The sequence below is a fragment of the Haliotis asinina genome, chromosome 3 (genome assembly GCF_037392515.1).
Source record: "Haliotis asinina isolate JCU_RB_2024 chromosome 3, JCU_Hal_asi_v2, whole genome shotgun sequence".
NCBI classification, from domain to species: Eukaryota; Metazoa; Mollusca; class Gastropoda; order Lepetellida; family Haliotidae; genus Haliotis; species Haliotis asinina.
Window position 1 is genome coordinate 44,265,335 of NC_090282.1, and position 23,950 is coordinate 44,289,284.

General features: G+C 43.6%; 1 protein-coding gene across 1 annotated transcript in view; it reads right to left on the bottom strand.

Annotated features, from left to right (window-relative positions):
* Positions 1-23,950, bottom strand: part of LOC137278085 (fanconi-associated nuclease 1-like) — a 42,261-nt gene that overhangs the window by 10,343 nt on the left and 7,968 nt on the right. The window contains exons 8-11 of the mRNA XM_067810173.1: positions 23,451-23,585; positions 21,804-22,032; positions 20,974-21,135; positions 20,628-20,787 (exon numbers count right to left, since the gene is read on the bottom strand). Coding sequence (XP_067666274.1) covers positions 20,628-20,787; positions 20,974-21,135; positions 21,804-22,032; positions 23,451-23,585 — 686 coding nt within the window. The remainder of the gene's footprint in view (positions 1-20,627; positions 20,788-20,973; positions 21,136-21,803; positions 22,033-23,450; positions 23,586-23,950) is intronic.

Below are 23,950 nucleotides of genomic sequence, written 5' to 3' on the forward strand. Positions count from 1 at the left end.
TAACACCGATATTGTCAGCTCAGGTATGTTGCCCTGGGTTAATCTCTTATACTGCCGTGGTGAAAACGACTCGGTTCTACCGTCGTTGAATTTCTCAGTTTTCACCGGCACTGCTCTCAGTATAGTGGAAGGGTGACCTCCTTGAATGTTGTACGTTGTGCTCACCTGATCGAGATGAATGTACAGCTCTCGGTACGGTACTAGATCGGGTAACTTCGTGCCTGTGACGGTTGTTGTTGGTTTTATCTCGTCAGGAGACATACCGAGTATCCTCGCTAATGGTCGGCCTAGCCTCAATGAGGTTCTTCCGTTGTTGATTAACACCACTGTGCCGTTTGAGTCGTTCATCTTGAGTTCGGCTCCCAGGGGTTTGAAGACCTCGTCGTTTAGAGAGCACACGCTGTAGTAGCCGTCAGTTATTTGACTGCGAGTTCCACTGACGAACAGCTTATTGTTGCTGATGTTGATGTTAGTCCATTGCGGTAGGTAGGTGATATCGCAGAGTGCGACTTCGAGTTGACCTGACGTGTTATCGATCGCGTGCGTCAGCTGAACGGCCTCACCGCTCGTTATTCCTGGAAGTGTTATGTACATGTTAGAGTATATATGCTCATTATATAATAGTTTTAAAATGTATTCCCCTGGTGTGTTTTACCCTAAACTGGATGTAGATTTCTCCCCCATGAAGATCGTGGTTGCTCCTGAGTTGTATTTCAATGCCCAGCTTTTAGATGTGTTCGATAAGTATAAGCTTTCGGTGACTAACATTGAGGCAGTCCACGCTTGGTTCAACAACCCTATGCAGTTCTGGCAGAATCAATTCAACTTTGCCGTGTGGTGCGCTACAACGGGGTGTGGTGTGACATTGGCCGACACTCGGCGTGGACCGCTGAGTCAGTCTGTGTTCAAGTTCCACGTGTACTACCAGGTCAGACGTATCCTTAAAGAGATCAGCGCCCCCCTCCCACAGGACAAAGCGTGGGACGCAACAAACAACCCGTACGATAGACGGGTCTACGAACGTATTTGCAATGAATTTGAAATAAACCCGAAGACGGATTGGCGTTTGCCGGGGTCGAACCACGGGTTGGGTATTCCTTATGATGGCGCGCGACCAGTGAAAGAAGTCAGTGATGATTTACTGAAACGAGATATACTACGCCAGGACTTTGCTTTGTCGAGTAATGAATGGAGGGATGATCGTATGAACTTTAAAGGTGGTGTTGCTTTCACAGTCCAGAAAGTGGAGCAGTCAACCGCAGACGGGTGGAAAATGTTCATGCTGGACACATCGAAAGGATTCACTCGTGCCGGGGTAGTCAGGTTGAACGACTCGATTCGAACGTACGTGTGGGCGCTGTTGGGTGCGCAGTCGCAAACGCGTTCCAACATCATCGGTAAGGGAACTGCTTACGACGCTCAGAAACAGTTCGTTGCCAACGTTGAGGATGCTATTAATTCTCCAGTTGATCTCCCGCGGGCTATCGACCGTTACCAAAACGTGTTAGAATACGCCAGATCGAAAGTCAATTACGTGTTCGGCGTGGGGTTGTACATGGCTCCGAGTGATATGCAACTGAGAATAAAAAAAGTGGTGGGTTATAACAACAAAATAGTCATAGCCACGGCGGACCAAAAGTTGGGTATCAACCCCGATATTAACACCCCCTATATCCCACACATCCCACCACGTGAAAAGGGTATAGTGGCGCCACCTCCGGAGCCTAAAGTTCATGTGGGGGTACCCCCCACACACCCCCATATTCAGGCCTCGAATCACATCGATAATAAAACGGCCCTGGTGGTTGGTGGGGTAACTTTGGGACTTATTTGGTTAAAGATTTCTTAGCCGCTACGTACACCAGACCCGCCACGGCGACGATGGCTGCCCACAGGTTTTGACTGAGCCACATGGCAGTTTTAGACAGAGCGCTCAACAACCACGAGACGATGCTACCCAGGATGCCGGGAAGGGCTTCGGCGGCTTTACCAGCCAGTTTAGCTAGGCCTTCCCCGAGTTTTTTTATCCAGTCTTTAACACCACCGCCACTTGGAGTTCCCCCGCCGCCGGCAGGTGTGGGGGTTCCCCCTGTCAGTGACACCACCAGGGTTGATATGATGAAACCCAATGCAGTCAGAATACTGGCGATGGTGATCCCTTGCTCCCGGAACAATATCCGAATCCTGTTGGCTAAAGTTGTATCCTCATTCAGTATTCTATCGATTGTTTCCCGAATACGACTGATCTGGGATCGAAGCTGTTCACGATTCGAGGAAGCGGATTCCAATCGTGTACGTCTCTCGTCTTCTAAATCGCGTAGTCGTTCATTGATACGACGCTTAATATCATCGTTTTCAGTTTCGTTGAGTTTGGTTTTTTCCCTAGCGATGTGCTCGTCGATTTCGTTCAGTTTTCCCATGTTGTTCACGAGTTCTCCACGCACGCGTTTCACGGCTTCGTCTAAGCCGCGCAGTTCCCTTACCGGAAAGTCAAACCCCGGTAACGGTTTGTCCCAGTAGGTGCTCAACAGTTTTTCTATGCTGTCCGAGGCTTCTGTAGCACGCTGTGGTGTCATTTCATCTCTAGTGGTGAGGTGGGATCTGGTAGCTTGCAGATCTTCAACAACGGCCTTAGGTATTGCACCAACGTAATCATTCATGTTTAGATGTTCACGGATAAATTCGACACCATGGCGGCTGGCTAGAGTTGACAAGGCCAGTGGTTTTTTATTGCGCTTGTTAAAGAGGTCAACCTCTGGTTTAGCCTTAAGGCGTAGAACACCCTTTGTATCAATAAAAAAATTATCAAGGTATCGGCCCTGTGGATCAACGTAGTATTTATCACTTCTTAAACTTTCGTAATAATCATCTACCGTTGTTGCTAAAAGTTCTTGGTTCAATGGTGAACTAGTAAATGAGGTCTCCTGCTCATCAGATGCCTGGGCACTAGCGCCCGGCATCTCCGTCATATCTATGTCTTCATCCATTAGTATTTAAATATATTTTATTTATATATAACAATGTACGGTAGAAAATTAGATCCTTTTAGAAGATTGAGAGAGCCATTAGGAGCCAGAGCCGTGCGCCAGTCGGTGACCATCACCAACAATCCCAGCAAGAAAGACCAGAATCAAACTCTGCTGGTTAGATTTCCAAACCTTGGTGAGAATGACCTCATTGTACCAGGCACTGTTCGACTGGCGTTCAATATCACGTTGACCTCCGACAACGACAAACGCGAGCTAGTGCGGAACGTGGGTCGAGCTATCATCAAGAAAACGACCGTCAAGATCAGCGGTAACGAGGTGCTGAGCATCGACGACAGCGACGTGTTTCACTGCTACAGGGATCTCTGGAAAAGCGAGGGAGAACGAGTCAATGATGTGTACCAGGGTATCAGCAAATCAACCCGGTCGCGTATAGGGTATGCCTTCACGCAAGACCAGCTAGACAAGCTATCGGACGGTGAAAAGGCCATCGCTCGAGCATACGGGAATCGATTCTGCGTGCCGCTCGACTTCGAGTTGCTCACGGGACACGCGCCGTTTTACCAGGCCGCGCTGGGTGATAGGCTCGAATACGAGCTCACGTTTAACGACTATAGCAAAGTAGTGCGTACGCCGAACGGTGATGAGGCCAGTTATACCATAGACAACATCTCTCTAGAGTTCGACATGGTCACTAGCCTGGAGCTGGCCAGGCAGGTTCGAAGCCAGTACTCTGGGAAGATGGCTATCCTGTACGATCGAGTACTGAGGCATAGATCAGTCGTGCGAGATAAGAGCGACACTGTGTGGAATATCAACCTGAACGTGCCGGCGCGATCGATGAAAGGTATCCTGGTCGTCCCCGTGGAGGATTACGATCCATTCCGGAGGGACAGCGAGAAGTTTTTCAACCCCGAGATTGAAAAGGTGGAAGTTACCATCGAGGGCGTGCCCAACCAGCTGTTCAGTCATGGTATGAGACCACACCAGCAGTGGGATGAGATAAAAAAGCTACCAGTGGGGGATTACATAACAAAGGACCTGGACCTCGGCTCCGTGCAGATCGGTGAATACCTGACCACCAAGTACGCCCTATGGTTGGACATGCGATCCACGGATGATGATAAACTGCACGGTAGCGGGCGCCGTATAGATAACGGCAGCGAAGGGATAACCATCCAGATTACTAAGAAGGCTCAACCCGCTGGTAAGTTGAAATTATATCTGTACGTTATTATGGACGCGCAACTTAATATAGACAATGGGAGATTCGTGCAAGCCATCTACTGATGGGGGGTACCCCCCACTGCCCAACCTCCCCACTGACCCACACTGCGCCATAGTGTGCGGGCAGACTGGCTGTGGGAAGACCGTTTTCGTGTTGGATATGTTGGAGGGTTACTACAAGGATGTGTTCGATAACATCGTTATCATGTGCCCTACTCTGAGCATGAATAAAACGTACGCGCGACCTTGGGTGATGACGGACCCGGACGTACACAAAATCGACCCTGGAACACGCCTGCAGGACTGGTTGAAAGCTCTTCACGAGAAATTTAAAGGGGAACCGACGCTGTTCATACTAGACGACTGCAGCGCTAATCGCGAGATAACAAAAAAGAGAGACATGCTATCGTACCTGGCCTTCTCCGGCCGGCATGCAAATCACAGCGTCTGGGTGCTAACGCAGAAGTTCAACTCGGTGTTGAAAGACCTCAGGGAGCAGACGCGATGGGTGGCCTTATTTCACTGCAAGGACAGGGATTCGTTCGAGGAGTGTTTGAGAGAGAACGATGTGATGAGTAAATTAGAACGGGAACGGGTGAAGAAACAGCTCGCTGAAACTAAACACGCTAAGCTCGTGCTAAAGACCGACCAACCAGTAGCATATATAGTATGCTAAAGCTAAGCTAAAGCTAAGCAAAGCTAAGCAAAGCTAAGCATAGCTATGATATTTGAAGTATTTGTCGTGTGCAACTTAACCTTCATTTCTCTGTGTTTTGTCTGCATCGGGTATTATATAGTTAAAACTAAATCTTACTTGTTATATTATAAGATGGAGTGTGAGGAATTGCTCGAACAATTGTCTGTGGAGGGTTCCCCCACGCCGCCGGCAGGCCCCACTGGGGGTGTGGGGGATTCCCCCAAGCGAGAGAAACTGGTGGCGTTGGCTGTTGGCGGCAAAGCCAAACATTACTTTGGAGACTACACTCCGGATAAAATTAACAAAATGCCAGCCGAAGAAATCGATAAGCTGTACGCTAGATACGAGTCCCGGCTCGGAGCAGAAATGACAAAGACAATAGGATCGGCTATGACCCAGATATACACCGGTATTGTATCATACTTCTTTCCCATTCCACCAGAGCGCCGACTTTACCTGTGGGAAGACCTCGAGAAAGACCCTTTTATCGAACACGCCGTGAGCTCTATCAGCTGCGGGCTGTACCACAAATATGGTATGTTGTTGGCTCCAGTGACGGCGGCGATTATCACAGCAAAACATTGTCAATTTGAGAGAAAGAATAATAATAATAGTATAGATGGATGCTGCACAGGAGGTACCCCCAACAGTGGAAGAGACCCCTTCACAGGAACCAGTGAGGGAAGTGACCAGGCAGAAGAATCCTAAGAGAGTAGCTGCCGGTAAAAAACGGTGGTGTAACCAACATAAAGTGACCAACCCAACCCGACTGTTGTTGGCTGTAGGCGTAACTGCTGACGTGGTTATAACATGGTTATACGTGGGGGTACCCTCCCACAGTGAGCCACCACCCAACAGTGAGGTAACCCCCAACAGTGGGGGTGTGGGGGTATCCCCCACTATTGACCCGCATATCATGTTATAATTTTAATATTTTATATCATATACATAATGTCTGAGGGGAAAACGTTCGTCAACGACGCATACCACGCCACAGTGGTAGCCAGTCTAGCCGTAGGGTACGCTCGGTTGACTAAAATGGTGCTTAAACAACCAACTATCAAGCTAGATTTCAACCTGCAGGATATGGGTATGCTCATAATGAACCTTGGTATGGCGATGGCCACAAAAGACATCCTAGTAAAACAAGGAATAATACCTGATAATATAATGAAATAAATATAGGGATGGCCACGATAGCTATGATGGTCGGTGGGGCGTTAGTGAATGCCCTGGCATTTTCCGGGAGTAATTTCCTCTTCTCGAAACTACGAGATGATCACGCGGCTGAAATACAGGAAGAAAGGAAGCAACACGATCTCGCTACTGAGAAATTACAAAGAGCACAGGACGAGTACGTTAAAAAACGCCTCCAGAGGATCGATTTTATTAACGAACAACTCAAGCGTGAAAACCATGCCATTAAAACATTCTACGATGTCGATGAAGCAATGAAAGAATACTACCTACTAACTGGTAAACAATTGGAACCGCTCAATAAACCCACACTCGCTCAGTACTACACACCATCCAAGGGACAAATGAATCGTGAACTGGGCTTCATAGTGTTGGGTATAGCAGCTACTGCGTTGGTTGCGAAGCAATTAAATTAAAATACCTATATAAGTAAACATGAGACCCGCTCCATACCGATGCGAATATATACTTATGGGGAAGACCGAGGCCTGTGGTAGGAAATGCAGGAATCAGGGGTTCTGTTGTTTCCATATGGGAAGTCCTAACTACACGTGTTCTGTGTGTGGTATCGGGGTTAAAGGACACTACTGTCTATGTAAAGCTCACGGAGCGAACGTAGTCAGACATCAACTCATCTACGAGAATAAAAAAGGCTACATAAAAGAACGTAGGCGACTGCTCAAGATAGCCACTTAAGGGTTACCTCCCCTTACTGTGAACCAATTAGACATTGGTTCTCTTAGGTGTAAACACGATGTCTACTGTAAGCGAGCTCAAGCGGGTCGCAAAACAGAGAGGTGTGATCGGGTATTCTAGAATGCGGAAGTCAGCATTGTTGAGATTACTAGGTTTAGAAGCCCCTCCTACAGTAAAACAATTAAAAGCTCAAGCAAAACAGCTTGGATACACGGGTTATTCAAACCTGGGGAGAGCCGGGTTAACCGCATTGTTATCACATGCCCCCGTAGCAAAACCTCCCACTGTAAAACAACTGAAAATCGAGGCACACGATTTGGGTTTAGGCGGGTATTCCCGTATGAGAAAACCACAGCTTTTAGAATTATTACGACAGAATAGAGCTATTGACCTACAGTTCGTGCGCACTGAGCGCGCTGTAGGCAACTATTTGAGAGGTTGGCGCATGCACGTTGATAGAAACATAGACATTACAGATATCAAGCCTCTGATAGCTGATAAGGTCAACCAGGAACTAAATAACCTAGGAAGTATCAAGTTTCAGATCACAGTGAAAATGTCACTCGATAAGCAGGTTGGGAGTACCACTGAGTATGTTCAGCCTTACTTCCGAGGTCAACAAGAGGTCGCCACACATACAGAGACCATTGACGCATCAATCGATACCAGTTTTCAGCAGATACGAGAATACCTAGAACGCTACACACACTTGGGGTCCGGGTGGGCTGTAGATAAAATCGATAATGTCTATCTAGACGTAGCTAACTACGTGCCGTTCAGAGGCGGGTCATACCTAGCCTTGCCTCCCTACTATAGGAACAAACATGCCATAGTAAACGTTAAGAATAGAGGAAACGATTGCCTGAGGTTAGCTATCAGGTCAGCCTTATTTCCAGCTGACACTAATCCGAACAGGCCTTCTAATTATCCCCAAGACGATGGGCTCAACTGGGATGGTATAGATGAACCCACCCCCATATCCCAGATCACTAAAGTAGAAAAACAGAATAATCTGGCTATAAATGTCTTTGGGCACGAAGGTAACACAACAATAGTACACAGGGTCAGCCCGGTGAAGGATCGCCAAGTTATCAATATATTCATGATCCAACGAGGTGAAAAGTATCACTACACGTGGATAAAACATCTCAGCCGGTTGTTGCACGACCAGTCGAAACACGATGGGGAAAAACACTTTTGTGTACGATGCCTACACGGTTTCAGTCGAGCTGATTTATTAGAATCCCACCGGGATGATTGCCAAGGTGTGGGGCAGACGGCCATACGAGTCGACATGCCTAAGGAAGGTGATAATATCCTAAAATTCAGTAACCACAAGAACCAAATATCTGTGCCTTATATCATATACGCCGACTTCGAAGCCTTAGTTGTGGGGGATACCCCCAGTGGTGCCGCCGGTACCTTTACCCACAAAACACAAGAGCATAAAGCCTGTTCGTTTGGATACATTGTCGTCCGTTGTGACGGGGAAACGAAAGCTCCGGTAGTATATAGGGGCCCTGACGCGGCTGAAAGGTTTCTAAAGTGTTTGCAGGAGGAAGAAAAAATTATTAGGAATGCATTGTATAAAATCGCTCCCATGCGTCTGACCCGAGTCGACAGGCTAGCCCACGCTAGTAGCACTCACTGTCACGTGTGTGACTCATCACTTAACGGTGATTCGGTGAGAGATCACTGCCACATAACTGGTAAGTATAGAGGCGCCGCTCACAACGCGTGCAACCTCAAGCTTAAAATCAACCCTAAGACAATAAACATCCCCGTTGTATTTCACAACTTGAGAGGGTACGACTCACACTTGATCATGCAGGCCATCGCGAAAATCGATGGTAATATAACGTGCATCCCCAACAACATGGAGAGATACATCTCCTTCAGCTTAAACGGACTTAGGTTCATTGACTCGTTTCAGTTCCTCCTGTCGTCACTCGACAGTCTGGTCAAGGCCAACAATACCTTCCCTATCACCGATCGATACACAGACGCCGAGACTAGACCCCTGCTTATGAGGAAGGGTGTGTACCCCTATGAGTACATGGATAGTTGGGCCAAGTTCACCGAGACCAGACTACCCCCTATTGACTGCTTTTATAGCAAGCTGAATGAGGCGTCCGTCTCACGAGATGATTACTCGCACGCGACTAACGTATGGAATAAACTGGGTTGTAAGAACCTGGGTGATTATCACGACCTGTACTTGAGGACAGATGTGCTGCTGTTAGCCGACGTGTTTGAAACGTTTAGGCGGACATGTTTAAAGCAGTATAAACTCGACCCCGCATGGTATTACACCAGCCCAGGTCTGTCGTGGGACGCCTTGCTTAAAAAGACCGGAGTTAATTTGGAATTGCTCACAGATTACGACATGCACCTATTCATTGAGAAAGGTTTGCGAGGTGGGATTTCCATGGCATCCAAACGATACGCGAAAGCAAATAATCAATACGTGAAAGGTTACGATCCTAACAAACCAACCAATCACATTCTCTACCTCGACGCAAACAACCTGTACGGCTGGGCCATGAGTCAGTATCTACCTACAGGGGGATTCGAATGGGTACCCCACGTTGATGTTATGGGGGTTGCACCAGATTCAAACAAAGGTTATATCCTCGAGGTTGACTTAGAGTACCCCAAGGAATTACACACATCGCACAACAGCTACCCCCTGGCCCCCGAACGTATGAGGGTTAACCCAGACTGGATGTCTGAGTACCAACATAACTTGTTAGGTGGGCGTGTGACAGACGTTGAAAAACTCGTGCCTAACTTAATGAATAAGACCAAGTACATCGTTCACTATCGCAACCTACAGCTGTACCTGTCGTTGGGTATGAGGCTGACCAAAATACACAGGGTGCTCATGTTCGACCAGAGCCCATGGATGGAGCCCTACATCAGAATGAACACAGACCTACGAAAAAAAGCCACCAGTGATTTTGAGAAAAATCTCTACAAGCTCATGAACAACTCGGTGTTTGGTAAGACTATGGAGAACCTGAGGAAACGCGTGACCGTGAAGCTGGTTCGGTCGAGTGAGGAAGACAAGCTCAGGAGATTGATAGCCAGTCCGGCATTCAACCGTAGTAAGATATTCACAGACAACCTGGTTGCCTTACACATGAAGAAAAGTCACATAAAATTCAACCGGCCTGTTTACGTGGGGATGAGCATCCTCGATTTATCCAAACACCTGATGTACGACTTTTACTACAACGAGCTCAAGAAACAGTACGGCGACAGGTGTGAAGTGCTGTACACTGACACGGATTCCCTGCTGATGGAGATTCGAACCGAGGACGTGTACGAGGACATGAAAAAACACCTCGATTTATACGACACCAGCGACTACCCTAAGACCCATACCATACACAGTACGGTAAATAAAAAGGTCCTAGGTAAGATGAAGGACGAGTGTGCTGGCACGCCCATAGCCGAGTACATAGGTTTGAGACCTAAGATGTACTCCATACTGAAAGCCGACAATAGTGAGATCCGGAAGGCTAAGGGGGTTAAGAAGTATGTGGTGAAACAACACATCAAACACGCCAGATTCAAGGAAGCCCTGTTCAAGACCCGTACCTTTAGACATAAAATGAACACACTTAGAAGTGATGGGCATAAGATATACGGACTGACTATAAACAAGACGTCCCTGTCGCCTATGGACACGAAACGTTGGATAGCTATTGATGGGATAAACACATACGCGTATGGACATGAAAAAATTTGAGGCTATTTACTACAGCCCGCGTGGGTACTGGAAAGGAGCTAGCGCAGTAGATAAACTAGCTAAAATAGCGCGAGTACCCCCGGAAGAAGCCAAAGCGTGGCTTGAAAAACAAGCCCTGTGGCAGATCTATTTACCGGCACCACGCTACGTGCCTAGAAGGAGGTTCGGTATTAACATACCTAATAGCGTTCACCAGGCAGACCTACTGTTCCTACCCCACGACAAGAGGTACAAGTATGCCTTAACCGTAGTGGACGTAGCCAGTCGTTACAAGGAAGCCGGACCCTTGACCACGAAAGATTCGGCCCAGGTAGCCAGAGGATTCGAACGCATATACAAACGCAGCCCGCTGACGTGGCCAACAGAGCTGCAAGTTGACCCCGGACGGGAGTTCATGGGTGTCGTGTCAAAACTGCTAGCCAAACACGATACAAAGGTCAGGCGTGGCACGGCCGGAGCCCATCGCAGCCAAGCCATAGTTGAGAGATTTAATAGGACTTTGGCTGAGCGCTTGTTCGGCCATCAGTATGCTAGGGAGATGGCCACCCCTGGAAAACGATCGACTGAATGGGTCACGAGGTTACCCAAGGTGGTGTCGGCAATCAACCATGAAGTCACCCGTCTCACCGGTAAGAAACCGGCAGACGCTATCAAACTAAAATCAATAGTTGCAGAGTCGGCCGCTCCATTGCGTGGGAAGGAGAAACAGATACCAGATAGGGCCCTAGTGAGGTATCTATACCAGCCGGGGGAACACGAGGGTGATAGCCGTAAGCGAGCCACCGATCCTATATGGTCAGTCAAAACTTACAACATAGATAAAGTGGATATGAAAGCCGACGAACCTAACTTATACTACTTGAGGGATGGGCCGGGTAGGGGGTTTGTAAGAGAAGAATTATTGATCGTACCGTACGGCACAGTGTTACCTCCAACACACGTTATGTAGTAGGGGTAATAGTAGCAAGAACTAAGGGCCCAACCAAAGCCTCATTTAGTAAATAAGGCTTTGTAGAGACTTTTCTTGAAAGTGTTTTAGAACTGTCATTCCCTATACTACTGAATGAATTAAGAGCAAGATGTATATGTGAATGAATGAAAGAAATAATAAAAGAAAGAAGTACATATGTGAATGAATGAAAGAATAAATGATACACCACGACCAGCCCTTCCTAAACATGCTAAATAATGCAAAACTATCGTTAGATCACATGTGTTAACATCAGTTAATTATAGTCTCCCTTGTCAGACATAACAATTTTCAGACAGGTTTAAACAACAAACTATCTGCTTGACTGCACAGCTGCCTGTTGACGTAGTATACCAACCTCACCTAATTTTCCTGCGTAATCTTCATCTACATCACCGTAAGCAGAGAGCACAGAAGGCCGAATATCTGTAACCACTGAACCGTGGCGTCTCACTGGAACAAGCTAAGTTCCCAAGTGCGGGTGTCCTTCTCTACCTTTTCCATTAATCTTTAAAACATCTAACAAGCTCAACGCATGCAACGTTTAACTAAAATGTGATGTTATACATATAATAAAGGTAATTTTTAGGTATTATTCAGTGGATAAATTATCGTTTTATGATGCATATATGTATGACATGCTGGACGGGTATTGGGCATTTTGTGATAATTTACCATTACCATTTTCATGATGCATAAAAAAGACACTCATTAATCTATCACTGAGTTTTGTCATTCTTTCACTCCAATACAGTCGCTAAATCCCCTCTGATCATAGTATATGGACTCTCCCATACCAAATTCACCTGATCCTGAGAAATCAACCAGGCATGACATACCCACATCACCTAATTAATTTTCTGTACCTATCGATAAAAAAATACATAAAACGGGAGGACACCCTGTTCACTAATGGGAGTGAGCCTTGTAGGGAGTACCCTCACTCTCACAAACCAATCGACTGGGGAGAAGCTGCCGTGTTTGTCGGGGATTCTTCTGGCTTTGCTAAATAAATCGTACATACACATGTAAAATATATTGCTTTGATTGTGTAACTACCCACATTAGGACATTGAGACCATTCTGATTTATCGAGTAAAATACGATTGTATGGTTTAGAGTTTGAATCTTGGCATATCTTACCGGTTTTGCTACTTTTGCACTCTACCTTTTTACCTGGGGCGAGCATATTTTGGTGGTTTTAGTGTTTCATCTATTTGTTTAGATTTATTGATTTATTTGTTTTTGTTGTGTTTTTTTACTGCTAGTGACCAAGCGAGTGAGTCTGCTTTGATAACTGTAAGTTTATTCTGACGCTTGACGAGAGGGACATGAACAAGAACATATATAGAGCCCTTGCATCAATACATATTTAAGACTAAAGGTTTTGAAAAATAAAATTATTCTAGACCAATATTTGTACATAACTGGTGAAATGAAACTGCGCGTTCAAGGTTCATATGCACGTAGAGGGCACATTTATCCTACTCCATTTAAGAATGTCCATTTCTGATTGCTTCACGTGACCTTTCGAGGGAGAATGTATCAGTTTTACCCCACCACGTGGGAAAAGCAAGCATCCATGGCAGTCAGTGAACCGTGAAGCAGTGATTCGAATCGACTATAGTCAGTACCATGTTAATAAAATACATTATTTCAGTTTGTTTTGATGCTATATTTACATAAAGTGAGATTTAAACATTCGTTATGGTAAATGCGGTGTAGCATTGTGATCCACCGATCCGAATGTTAGTATCCTCTTTTGGTTCACATCCGGAGTGCCAACTGTTTGATCGAATACACAACTGGGCTGTCGAGAAGCAGCGGAGTGTGAGTGTCGACTGCCTTGGAGAACTTGCACCTAAGAATAGGAGAAGACTCGGCTCTACTCGGCTGTAATTAACGAGGGAGAACACATACACAAAGACATCGGTGAAAAAATTAGGTGTGGAACCAATTCCTGATTGATAGTCGTCGCACGAACAGTAATCGACAAAGCTGGCATCATCGTGAATCAAGAATCTGCGAGCATTATAAACTGCATATTGTAACAAAGTGGCCACAGTAAAGAAGACAGAAAGTTTCAGCATGTCAAGGACCAGCTTCAGAGACAAGAGATTTCCATAATAAGCTGTGCTGATCAGACAGTCTACCTCGTTCATAGTGGCCACATGAAAACATGTACTGTTAACGTATTTTGTTTACCTTCTTGTCCGGTGTGTTAACGCCATAGTGTTAACGTCGGGTTACCTCCTTACATATTGGCCGAAACATCGAATTTACAAAATTTCAATTTTCGACAGCCCAGGTGCGTTGTTTATTTACGGAGTAAGAGGATTTTGAGGCATGGTCGACTAGGTTTCTTTGTTTAACTAATCCCACACGGCCTTCACCAATAGAGGGAATGATTTCTGTTCAGTTATGACATTGCTGTTCTCCATATGTTTCTATTTTCTCAACACATCTCCAAGATGTTGTGTTTTTTGTGTGTTTCGTAAACACTGATTGGGACTGGTGAACAAGCTTTACAGTTTATATCAGTACTTCAGCCATACAACATATAATACAAAATATAAATGCAGTATGTGTCGTCATCCATATGAACTATCACATAATAGCATATGCATACATATTATTACATCAAATACACATCTATCATATAAGTAAACATAAAAAAGAGTTACGGTTTGTTGTGTCTGACTAGCTCTTTGTAGAAACACTGAACAATTGTGAGAAGGTTATTGATAAGTTAATTAATTTTCTGTAAAAAAAAACAAGCTTTGTGTTTTCATGATAAAATCATTGACGGATTCAACTATTTTCTGGTTTTCACAGTGTATAAGTTCTTTGTTTCCGTTCACCGAAGTCATCACAGACCACCGTGAGAAAAGGTCCATCTTCAAGCAGTAAGGAAGACCACGATAGAGCATGGAGTACTTGTGTCTTCCTTGGCTTGGTCATCTCCACCGTTACCCCCTCCCCCGAATCCACACCCCACAAGGGCGTATAGGATTGTGGGGCCGTGTCAGCGACAATTTGGCTCGGTGGATAAACAGGGACTCCTATAACCCCGTATACCCTTCATCACAATGCTATAATTTGTCGGCTTTGCGTATCCGGTTTTGTGCATTCTGTAATATTGTATAGTACTAGTGAAGTATTAATCGAACGAGATTCTTTGAGAATCAAAAGATGTTTTAACTACATTTTCAAAATTGAAATACAGCATACACACAATAACTAAATTGAAAAGAATTTCGTGCAGGAGAAGGTTTTCCAGAGTACATGCACATAAATGCCATTGTCTTTCACAGACTAATATGTGCAGGTCTTGAAGAAGGACAAAGTCCCCATCCCTGTTTTAGTAAATAGGATTGTTCAATCACACATGCATGTATATATACTGATTTCAATATATATTTACAGTAAAATTTAATGCACATAGAATTTTACAAAAGGTCGAAATTCGAGATTATTCATGTGTATATATAAGGTCTGCATGCATTCCCAGTATAAACAACAATGTATTTAGACTCTAAGTTCACATGGAGGTTTATACACAAAACCGAAACCAATTGGTCAGCTCAACGCCTTATAAAACAATTAATTCGAGATTTCCCTTGAATGTGAGATATTTGGCTGCGCGTCATGCGCAGTCAGTCTTTTTCATCCATATACACTCATGAACACCTGTTCATTTCAAAGCTGGTGTCACCTAATGACCTAGAGTAGTCCATGGATGAGATGTCTATATGACAAGTAAAATACACTTGAAAGCGGCAGCTGGTTTATTCCAATACACAAGACCAGCGGACGAGACACGACGCGCAAATTGTAGCAGGCGCTTTGCGGAAATTACGTAACTGAACGCGGAAACAGAAAACGTCATCGTTCCGCTCAGTGGTCTTGCCTTTGCGAATGATGTCTACGGGGTAGTTATGTAAGTTAAACCTTTGTTTTGGGTCAAGGTCAAAATCGTTTGGTGTAGTGACAACGGTGCTGTTTTAAGGGATTAGACACTGGTTTTCTAAAAAAACACAAAAGAAAATGTGTTTCTTTAGGAAACGAAATAAGACACGTGTGCCAATGTAATTGAACCGATATTAGCGAGTTCACCCAGTGACTTTAGTTAATAAAATGAACTTTCAGTTCACCCCTTCCGTTAGTAATGAGTTATTCAGTTTCTTAATAAAATTGCTTGCAATGTGAATTTTGTTTTCTTTATCATTTTAACAACTTCAGTTACGGCAAATGCGCTGCTATACTTTGGGTTTCCTCCTACTTATTTTACGGGAAAACACCTTTTTGTAAACTGTTATATGTTCATTGTGAGAATATTTTTGTAGTAAAAAGGGAGAATGTATCTCGTCAAAAATGAATTTTGAAAGACTGCAGATCAACAGTTCCAACAGTCTCAACAACATAATTTCTAACACACTTAGAGACCACAACCATGGACCTGTACACAACGAAGCCACGGTAAATCTTTTCGACTGTAGCAAAAATAGCGAAAATTTATAAAAAGATAGAAAAGTAAACTCAAAATCAATCTTGAATATTTTACGTATTCCCCATAGCCCAATATAAAGATTACACATTAACAGTATGGATACGTTAATCTATAGTTTAAACTAATCTCTTCAAGTAATCGTGACTGGATTGGCAAGCACAATCATGCATATCAAAGCCACTCCATACCAATAATACATAACATACATGATAACTACACAAACCTAGTCAAACGTCAGAATAAATTTACAGTTATAAAAAAAATAAAATCAATAAATCTAAACAAATAGATGAAATACTAAAAACAACCAAAACATGCTCGCCCCAGGTAGAAGGGTAGAGTGCAAAAGTAGCAAAACCGGTAAGATATGCCAAGATTCAAACTCTAAACCATACAATCGTATTTTACTCAATAAATCAGAATGGTCTCAATGTCCTAATGTGGGTAGTTACACAATCAAAGCAATATATTTTACATGTTTATGTACGATTTATTTAGCAAAGCCAGAAGAATCCCTGACAAACACGGCAGCTTCTCCCCAGTCGATTGGTTTGTGAGAGTGAGGGTACTCCCTACAAGGCTCACTCCCATTAGTGAACAGGGTGTCCTCCCGTTTTATGTATTTTTTTATCGATAGGTACAGAAAATTAATTAGGTGATGTGGGTATGTCATGCCTGGTTGATTTCTCAGGATCAGGTGAATTTGGTATGGGAGAGTCCATATACTATGATCAGAGGGGATTTAGCGACAGTATTGGAGTGAAAGAATGACAAAACTCAGTGATAGATTAATGAGTGTCTTTTTTATGCATCATGAAAATGGTAATGGTAAATTATCACAAAATGCCCAATACCCGTCCAGCATGTCATACATATATGCATCATAAAACGATAATTTATCCACTGAATAATACCTAAAAATTACCTTTATTATATGTATAACATCACATTTTAGTTAAACGTTGCATGCGTTGAGCTTGTTAGATGTTTTAAAGATTAATGGAAAAGGTAGAGAAGGACACCCGCACTTGGGAACTTAGCTTGTTCCAGTGAGACGCCACGGTTCAGTGGTTACAGATATTCGGCCTTCTGTGCTCTCTGCTTACGGTGATGTAGATGAAGATTACGCAGGAAAATTAGGTGAGGTTGGTATACTACGTCAACAGGCAGCTGTGCAGTCAAGCAGATAGTTTGTTGTTTAAACCTGTCTGAAAATTGTTATGTCTGACAAGGGAGACTATAATTAACTGATGTTAACACATGTGATCTAACGATAGTTTTGCATTATTTAGCATGTTTAGGAAGGGCTGGTCGTGGTGTATCATTTATTCTTTCATTCATTCACATATGTACTTCTTTCTTTTATTATTTCTTTCATTCATTCACATATACATCTTGCTCTTAATTCATTCATTCATTCATTCATTCATTCATTCATTGTAAGATTTCGACTGATACAGTAAACTGGCTGAAGTACTGTTAAACGCAGCCGAAGTTGCGCTGGAAACGAACCACGTGACTGTGTGCGCTGGAGCATGACGAGGAACATGTTAATTGGTACAAATGGTAAAGAAAGCAAGCGAGTGACCTATCACTGTTGTAGATTATTCCTGGTCTGACAAACAGGAGAATACCCCATAAAACCTCGGTCGAAGAAAACCTGGGACGGGCAAACGGGAATTACTAAAAGTGGATCCCACAATATTAAAACGAAACATACTAAACTGGGTAGGTACACTTAAAACTACTGGGTAGGTACACTTTCCAAGCGTAAGGTTTTGCCCACTATAGAATGTATTCCACAACGAAAATTTTGACAGTATACCGTGTGTCACCTAGAAAGAAATACAGTTTTGATGCTTTGTGTTTCCTTTGTGAGGGGTTTTACAAGGTCATTACCTCACGACTGGTGACGCGTGATGTCCTGGGCAGAAAGTGACAGTATTTTGAGTTGTTTACTTAATTACCCAGTTGGGGATTCTTAATTACTTATTTGTTCTGAAGGAGCACGGACTATATATTCTATATTTAAGTGGTTATTGGCGAATGTCAGTGGGATTGACAAGACATATTTCAAAACAGCTTAAAGATCTCACAACGCTGTTTATTTATGTGTCCCAGCATAGTCTTTGTGTCACTGGAGTAAGGACTTTCACAAATAACTTCAATTTCATAGCTCTGCGTTCCGGACCTATGAAGATCTGGAGTAGAACAGGGCTTCAGCAAGCAATGCTTGCCATAAAAGGTGACTATGCTTGTCGTAAGAGGCGACTAACGGGATCGGGTGGTCAGACTCGCTAACTTGATTGCCACATGTCATCGGTTCCCGATTGTGCAGGTCTCATTCATTTACAACCTCCAAACCACAGGAAAAGATGTATTTTGAGTGAAAGTAATTATTCTCGTATATTTTTAAAATCCCCCTGAATTCGCAAAATTAAATCAGATCAGTTGGATTTTGTGTCATGATACTCGTAAAGTCACTTTCATTCATTTACATCCTTCAAAACATTGGAAAAGATGTATTTGGAGTAAAAGGAAATATTCTCGCCCATGGGCGAGATTGTTTTTAAATCGCTCTAAATTAGCAGAATGAAAATGAGTTGGATGTCGTGTCATGATACTTATAAATATGCTTGCATTCATTTACAAACTGCAAAACATGTAAAAAGATCTATTTTGAGTGAAAAAATATTTTCTCGCCCATGGGCCAAAATGTTTTTCGCCCATGGGCGAGAGTTTTTAAAATCGCTCTCAATTAGCGGAATTAAGTCATATGAGTTGCAATTTCTGTCATGATGCTCATAAATGTACTTTCATTCATTTACATCCTCCAAAACACGTGAAAACATATATTTGGGGTAAAAGGCAATGTTCTCGCCCATGGGCCAAAATGTTTTTCACCCATGGGCGAGATTTTTAAACATCGCTCTAAATTAATGGAATTAAGTCAAAATAATTTGAAATTTGTATTATGATACTTATGAACATACTTTCACTCATTTACAACACCCAAAATATGCAAAAAATGTAATTTGAGTAAAAGTGAATATTCTCACCCATGGGCCAAATGATATTTTTAAATCGCTCTAAATTATCAGAATTAAGTCACAATAAGCTAATTTTCGTGTCACGACACTAAAAAATATACTTACATTTATTTACAAACTGCAAAACATGGGAAAAAATATGTATATTCAGTGAAAGTAAATATTCTCGTCCATGGGCCAATATGTTTTTCACCCATGGGCGAGATTTTTAAAAATCGCTGTCAGTTAGCGGAGTCAAGTCAAATCGAGCTGAAATTTGAGTCATGATACTTATTAACATTTTTTCATTCATTTACAACCTCCAAAACATTTATTCTGGACGAAATTAAACACTCTCGCCCATGGGCCTGCCCATGGGCCTGTCTATGGGTCGCTGTTCGCCCATGGGCGTGCCCATGGGCGAGCGAGTTTAAATTTTCAGTTTTCGAAAAAAATTTTTTTCAATTTTTCATCCTTAGCACATATTCATAATAGCTGCATGTTTATTTTTGCCAAATCTCTTGTGAGAGAGTGGCCACAGTGCGGAGAGTTTCTGGACTATTGTGAGTCCAGAATTAAATTGTGACGTGTTGTATCTATCCTGAGTCACAACCCACTTTCGCTTCTTAAATCATATAAACGATTAAACTTGGCAACACAAATCATGCCGAGGTACTCTGTAAGAGGTAGAATGAGTTCTTGGATACAATTTTTGAAGTTTCGGATATGTCAATTTGTCTGTATTATTTCCCAAAATCTGAGCTGCACTGTTAACAAACCTTTGCAGCTGCAACCGATATCTTTGTTGACTCTGACAAGATCAGTTGTAATGCTGGCTTAGTTGATTGGCAACTGTGAGAATGCGGAGCCAGCAAAGGGAGGTAATAAAATAATCGGGAAGAGCTGTAGATGCATCCAGAGTATAGTGGAGATTTATCGGAATGTATACCCTGGAGATATCAAGGATGTTGAAAGAGATGATACTGTGACTGTCTCATGAAACATAACTCATTCTAAAGAAAGTTGTGGCACAAAGTTAGTTTTATATAGAAAATATGCTGAGACCACTTGTAATCCCTGCAAGTTTACAAACTCATATTTCAGAATGTAAATCAACCTAGCAAGGCATAAATACACATACATATTGTTTCTGATTACAATTTGATAAAAGTACGTATCGGATCATGGGTGAGTGAGTGAGTTGGGTTTTACACTGCTTTTAGCAATATTCCAGCTATATCACTACAGAGGACATCAGAACCCGGGTCCTCAGCATGACGAGTGAACACTTTAACCACTAGGCTACCCCACCCACTGCCCCTATCAGATCATGAAGGCATGAGGCATCAGTGAGTGCAGCATGTTTAATGCACACAACAATAATCCATTTCCACCAGACGACCAATACCTTATGGACCCTCCATCAAAGAAACTTGAAGAGTAGCCATTGTGACCACTAATACTTAGTTTACTTGCAACCAATGACAAACACAAGGTCAGAAACAAAAGAAAAAACACACGGATCAATATATTCTGTCTGTAGACATGAGCATCTCTTACCTTCCGGGTACCCATGGTTCTTGTAGTGGCTGAGGACTAGCTCCTCCACTGCGCACACGGTCACATCCTCGGAGTTGCCGTCAGTGTATGAGTCCTCCGTCATAAAGCTGAACTTGAGCCCTGGGATGGAGTGAGGCAACACTCTCCCTTCTAGAGTTTGCTGCAGAGGAATGGGGAATTATTCACTCATGTCATTCCAATCAACAGAAATGTATCCATTCCTCTGTACCATTTGCTTTCTAATCTTTATCATTAATATCTACCTGATAGCCAAATATACTATATATCAGCCACAAGACTAAGTCTATGAAGTGAAACATTTGGGAATAAATTGTATCCAGCAAACCTTTGGTGCCTCTATGACTTCATCATGGGAGAATTCCTTCATCCGGTGCCTGTATTTGGAATTGGGTCCAGTACAGAGTTTCTCTGCTCTTAGATACAAGGCCAGGCGATGTCCGACCTTGACACAAGGGTCAGCCAGACCCTTTGCTATAGCCACTAGGGCCTGAAACATATCAAACATTGCAGGAGCTAGACATCAGTGGTCATTACACACGGCAAGCTTTCCATCCATCTGTCCAACAACCTCCAAGGATTTCATTTGTTGGTTGTGTAATGCCGCACTCAGCCATATTCCAGCTATATGGTGGCAGTTTGACATCGAGTCTGGACCATTCAATAATCTGTCTACTCTCAAAATACATGGAACCAGCTCCCTACAGAGGTTCAGTGTGTTCAGCAGATGTCATCATGAGAGGCCACTAACAGGTGGTAATGCTCAGTGCCTTGGCTGATGTACATCACTGTATCACAGTTGCATTGATCGACATATGTGGTCCATATTTCATTATTTACAGATTGCTGTCATATCTCTGGAGTATTGTTGCGTGTGGCATTACACAACAAGCATGGTGCCAGTTGATATTAACTAAATAGATTCCCAGCCATCTACATTTGTTGTAAGCAGACTCACTGTGTCACATTTTCAGCCCCTGGGTCCTGCTGGATTGTGTTATCACATCCAGTGGGGCTAACTGATGCTCATAACATCAGTCACTGGATTATCTGGTCGGACTTGATTACTGACATGCTACAGGTATGATGAGGAGAATGTCCAATACAACATGTTCTCCTGCAAGTTCCCTCCAACCTAGAGGCTTTCCATCAACACACCTGCTGGGGTTTCTTGAGGTGGACCTCCAGGTTGAGGGCGAGTCTCTCCCACCAGTGCCCCCGGTAGTCGTTACAGTACACATCTTGTCCCAGCAGCTCCTCTATGAGTGCCACAGCGGCAGGGTAGTCCTTCCTGCGTTGTAAGATCTCGATACCTTGGTTCAGGACTTTAGTCAGGACAGACCCTGCTGTACAGGACCGCAAGTAGAAGGGCAGCGACTTGTCAAAACTGAAACAGACCACCTTAGTCCCTGCAATATGAACATCAACAGTTCTAGCAGACCATGTTGAAAACATGCCCACACCAGCATGAAATTTTCTGAATAAAATTGATATTTTATACTTATCTTGACTCACGCTTATTATGCTTATCTCCTCCCTCTATGCAAAGACAGTGGAACACGTGAAATCCCTTGAAGTTCCCTTCTAACTGAAGCTGACATACAATACACTCACCCAACAGGAGCCGCCCTTTCCCACCATAATAGTCACATGACCAGCCATGCTTGCCATGCTCTCTGAATCTCATAAGCCTGACATCAGAACTGCTGGGAATTCAGCATGCCTGAGAGGGGAGTTTGGGAGGGTTGGATGCCATGAGTCAGGATAAGTATAAAATATCAATTTTATACAGAAAATTACATATTTTTCCTTATTCTGACTCATGCTTATTATGCTTCAAGAATCCAATGGAAACTGCAGTGGGTCAGGCCATGCAGGATTCTGTTGACTGCCATATAAGTACATCCAGTGTCTGCTTGAGGACAGTAGTCAAAGTGTCGATCAATTTTATCATCAATACTCCCTTAGAGTCCAAGGTGACGGATTTAGCAACGTCCTCAATTCTGCCAACGAATACCGTAGATGCTCATCTGGGAGCTCAATACAGGGGTTCAGTAAATTAAAGCTGTCGTCCCAAGATGATGCTGATAATAGACCTTGCCGGCATAGTAGATTCAATCCCGCAGATGTCAGGGCCAGATGGTCCGAAATGATTCAATGATCCTTCTTCTGAGTGGTGAGTGCAGAGAGGATCATCCTCAGATACTATGTGCCCTACCTGACCCACTGCATGTCCTTCACCAGATACTGTATACCCTACCTGACCCACTGCAAGTCCTTCATTAGATACAATATACCTTACCTAACCCACGGTATGTCCTTCATCAGATATTGTATACCCTACCTGACCCCCTGCAAGTCCTTCATCAGATACAATATACCTTACCTGACCAACTACAAGTCCTTCATCAGATACTGTATACCCTACCTGACCCACTGTATGTCCTTCACCAGATACTGTATACCCTACCTGAGCCACTGCATGTCCTTCATCAGATACTGTATACCCTACCTGAGCCACTGCATGTCCTTCATCAGATGGCATATGCCCTACCTGAGCCACTGCATGTCCTTCATCAGATGGCATATGCCCTACCTGAGCCACTGCATGTCCTTCATCAGATGGCATATGCCCTACCTGAGCCACTGCATGTCCTTCATCAGATGTATATGCCCTACCTGACCAGCTGCTTGTCCTTCATCAGTTGGTATATGCCCTTCCTGACCAGCTGCTTGTCCTTCATCAGATGGTATATGCCCTACCTGACTAGCTGCTTGTCCTTCATCTGATGGTACATGCCCTACCTCACCAACTGCTTGTCCTTCATCAGTGCCAGGTAATCCTTCCTGGCCTCCAGGTAATGGCTGTATGCCCCAGTCCAATCGTTCTTCTCCACACATCCAGACAGGTCATTGTCACACTGCATAGCTCGCTCAAACCTAGAAGAGACATCATTGCATTTATTTTTTGTTGTTTATTATACATATCTGTTCAACAGTGTCTCTCAAGATGTGTTATTAGCAATCAAAGCATATCAAGTCATTATGGTCATTGTACCTGGTTACCAAGGTAACTCATGATATCACAATGATTTGCAAAGTGATACCCCACTCACCAAGTCAGTACCATTACCTGTCCACTAACATCCTATTCTTGATAGGGAACTCAATAGATAGTGAAAAACAGCCCAGATAAATGGCAGATTCAGCACCTGAGGAGTATCAAGGCTGCTACTGTTAGGTCTCTGCATTACAGAAACAAAGCAGTGTGAGGCAGTATATCAGACTAAATAGGTGTTACTATA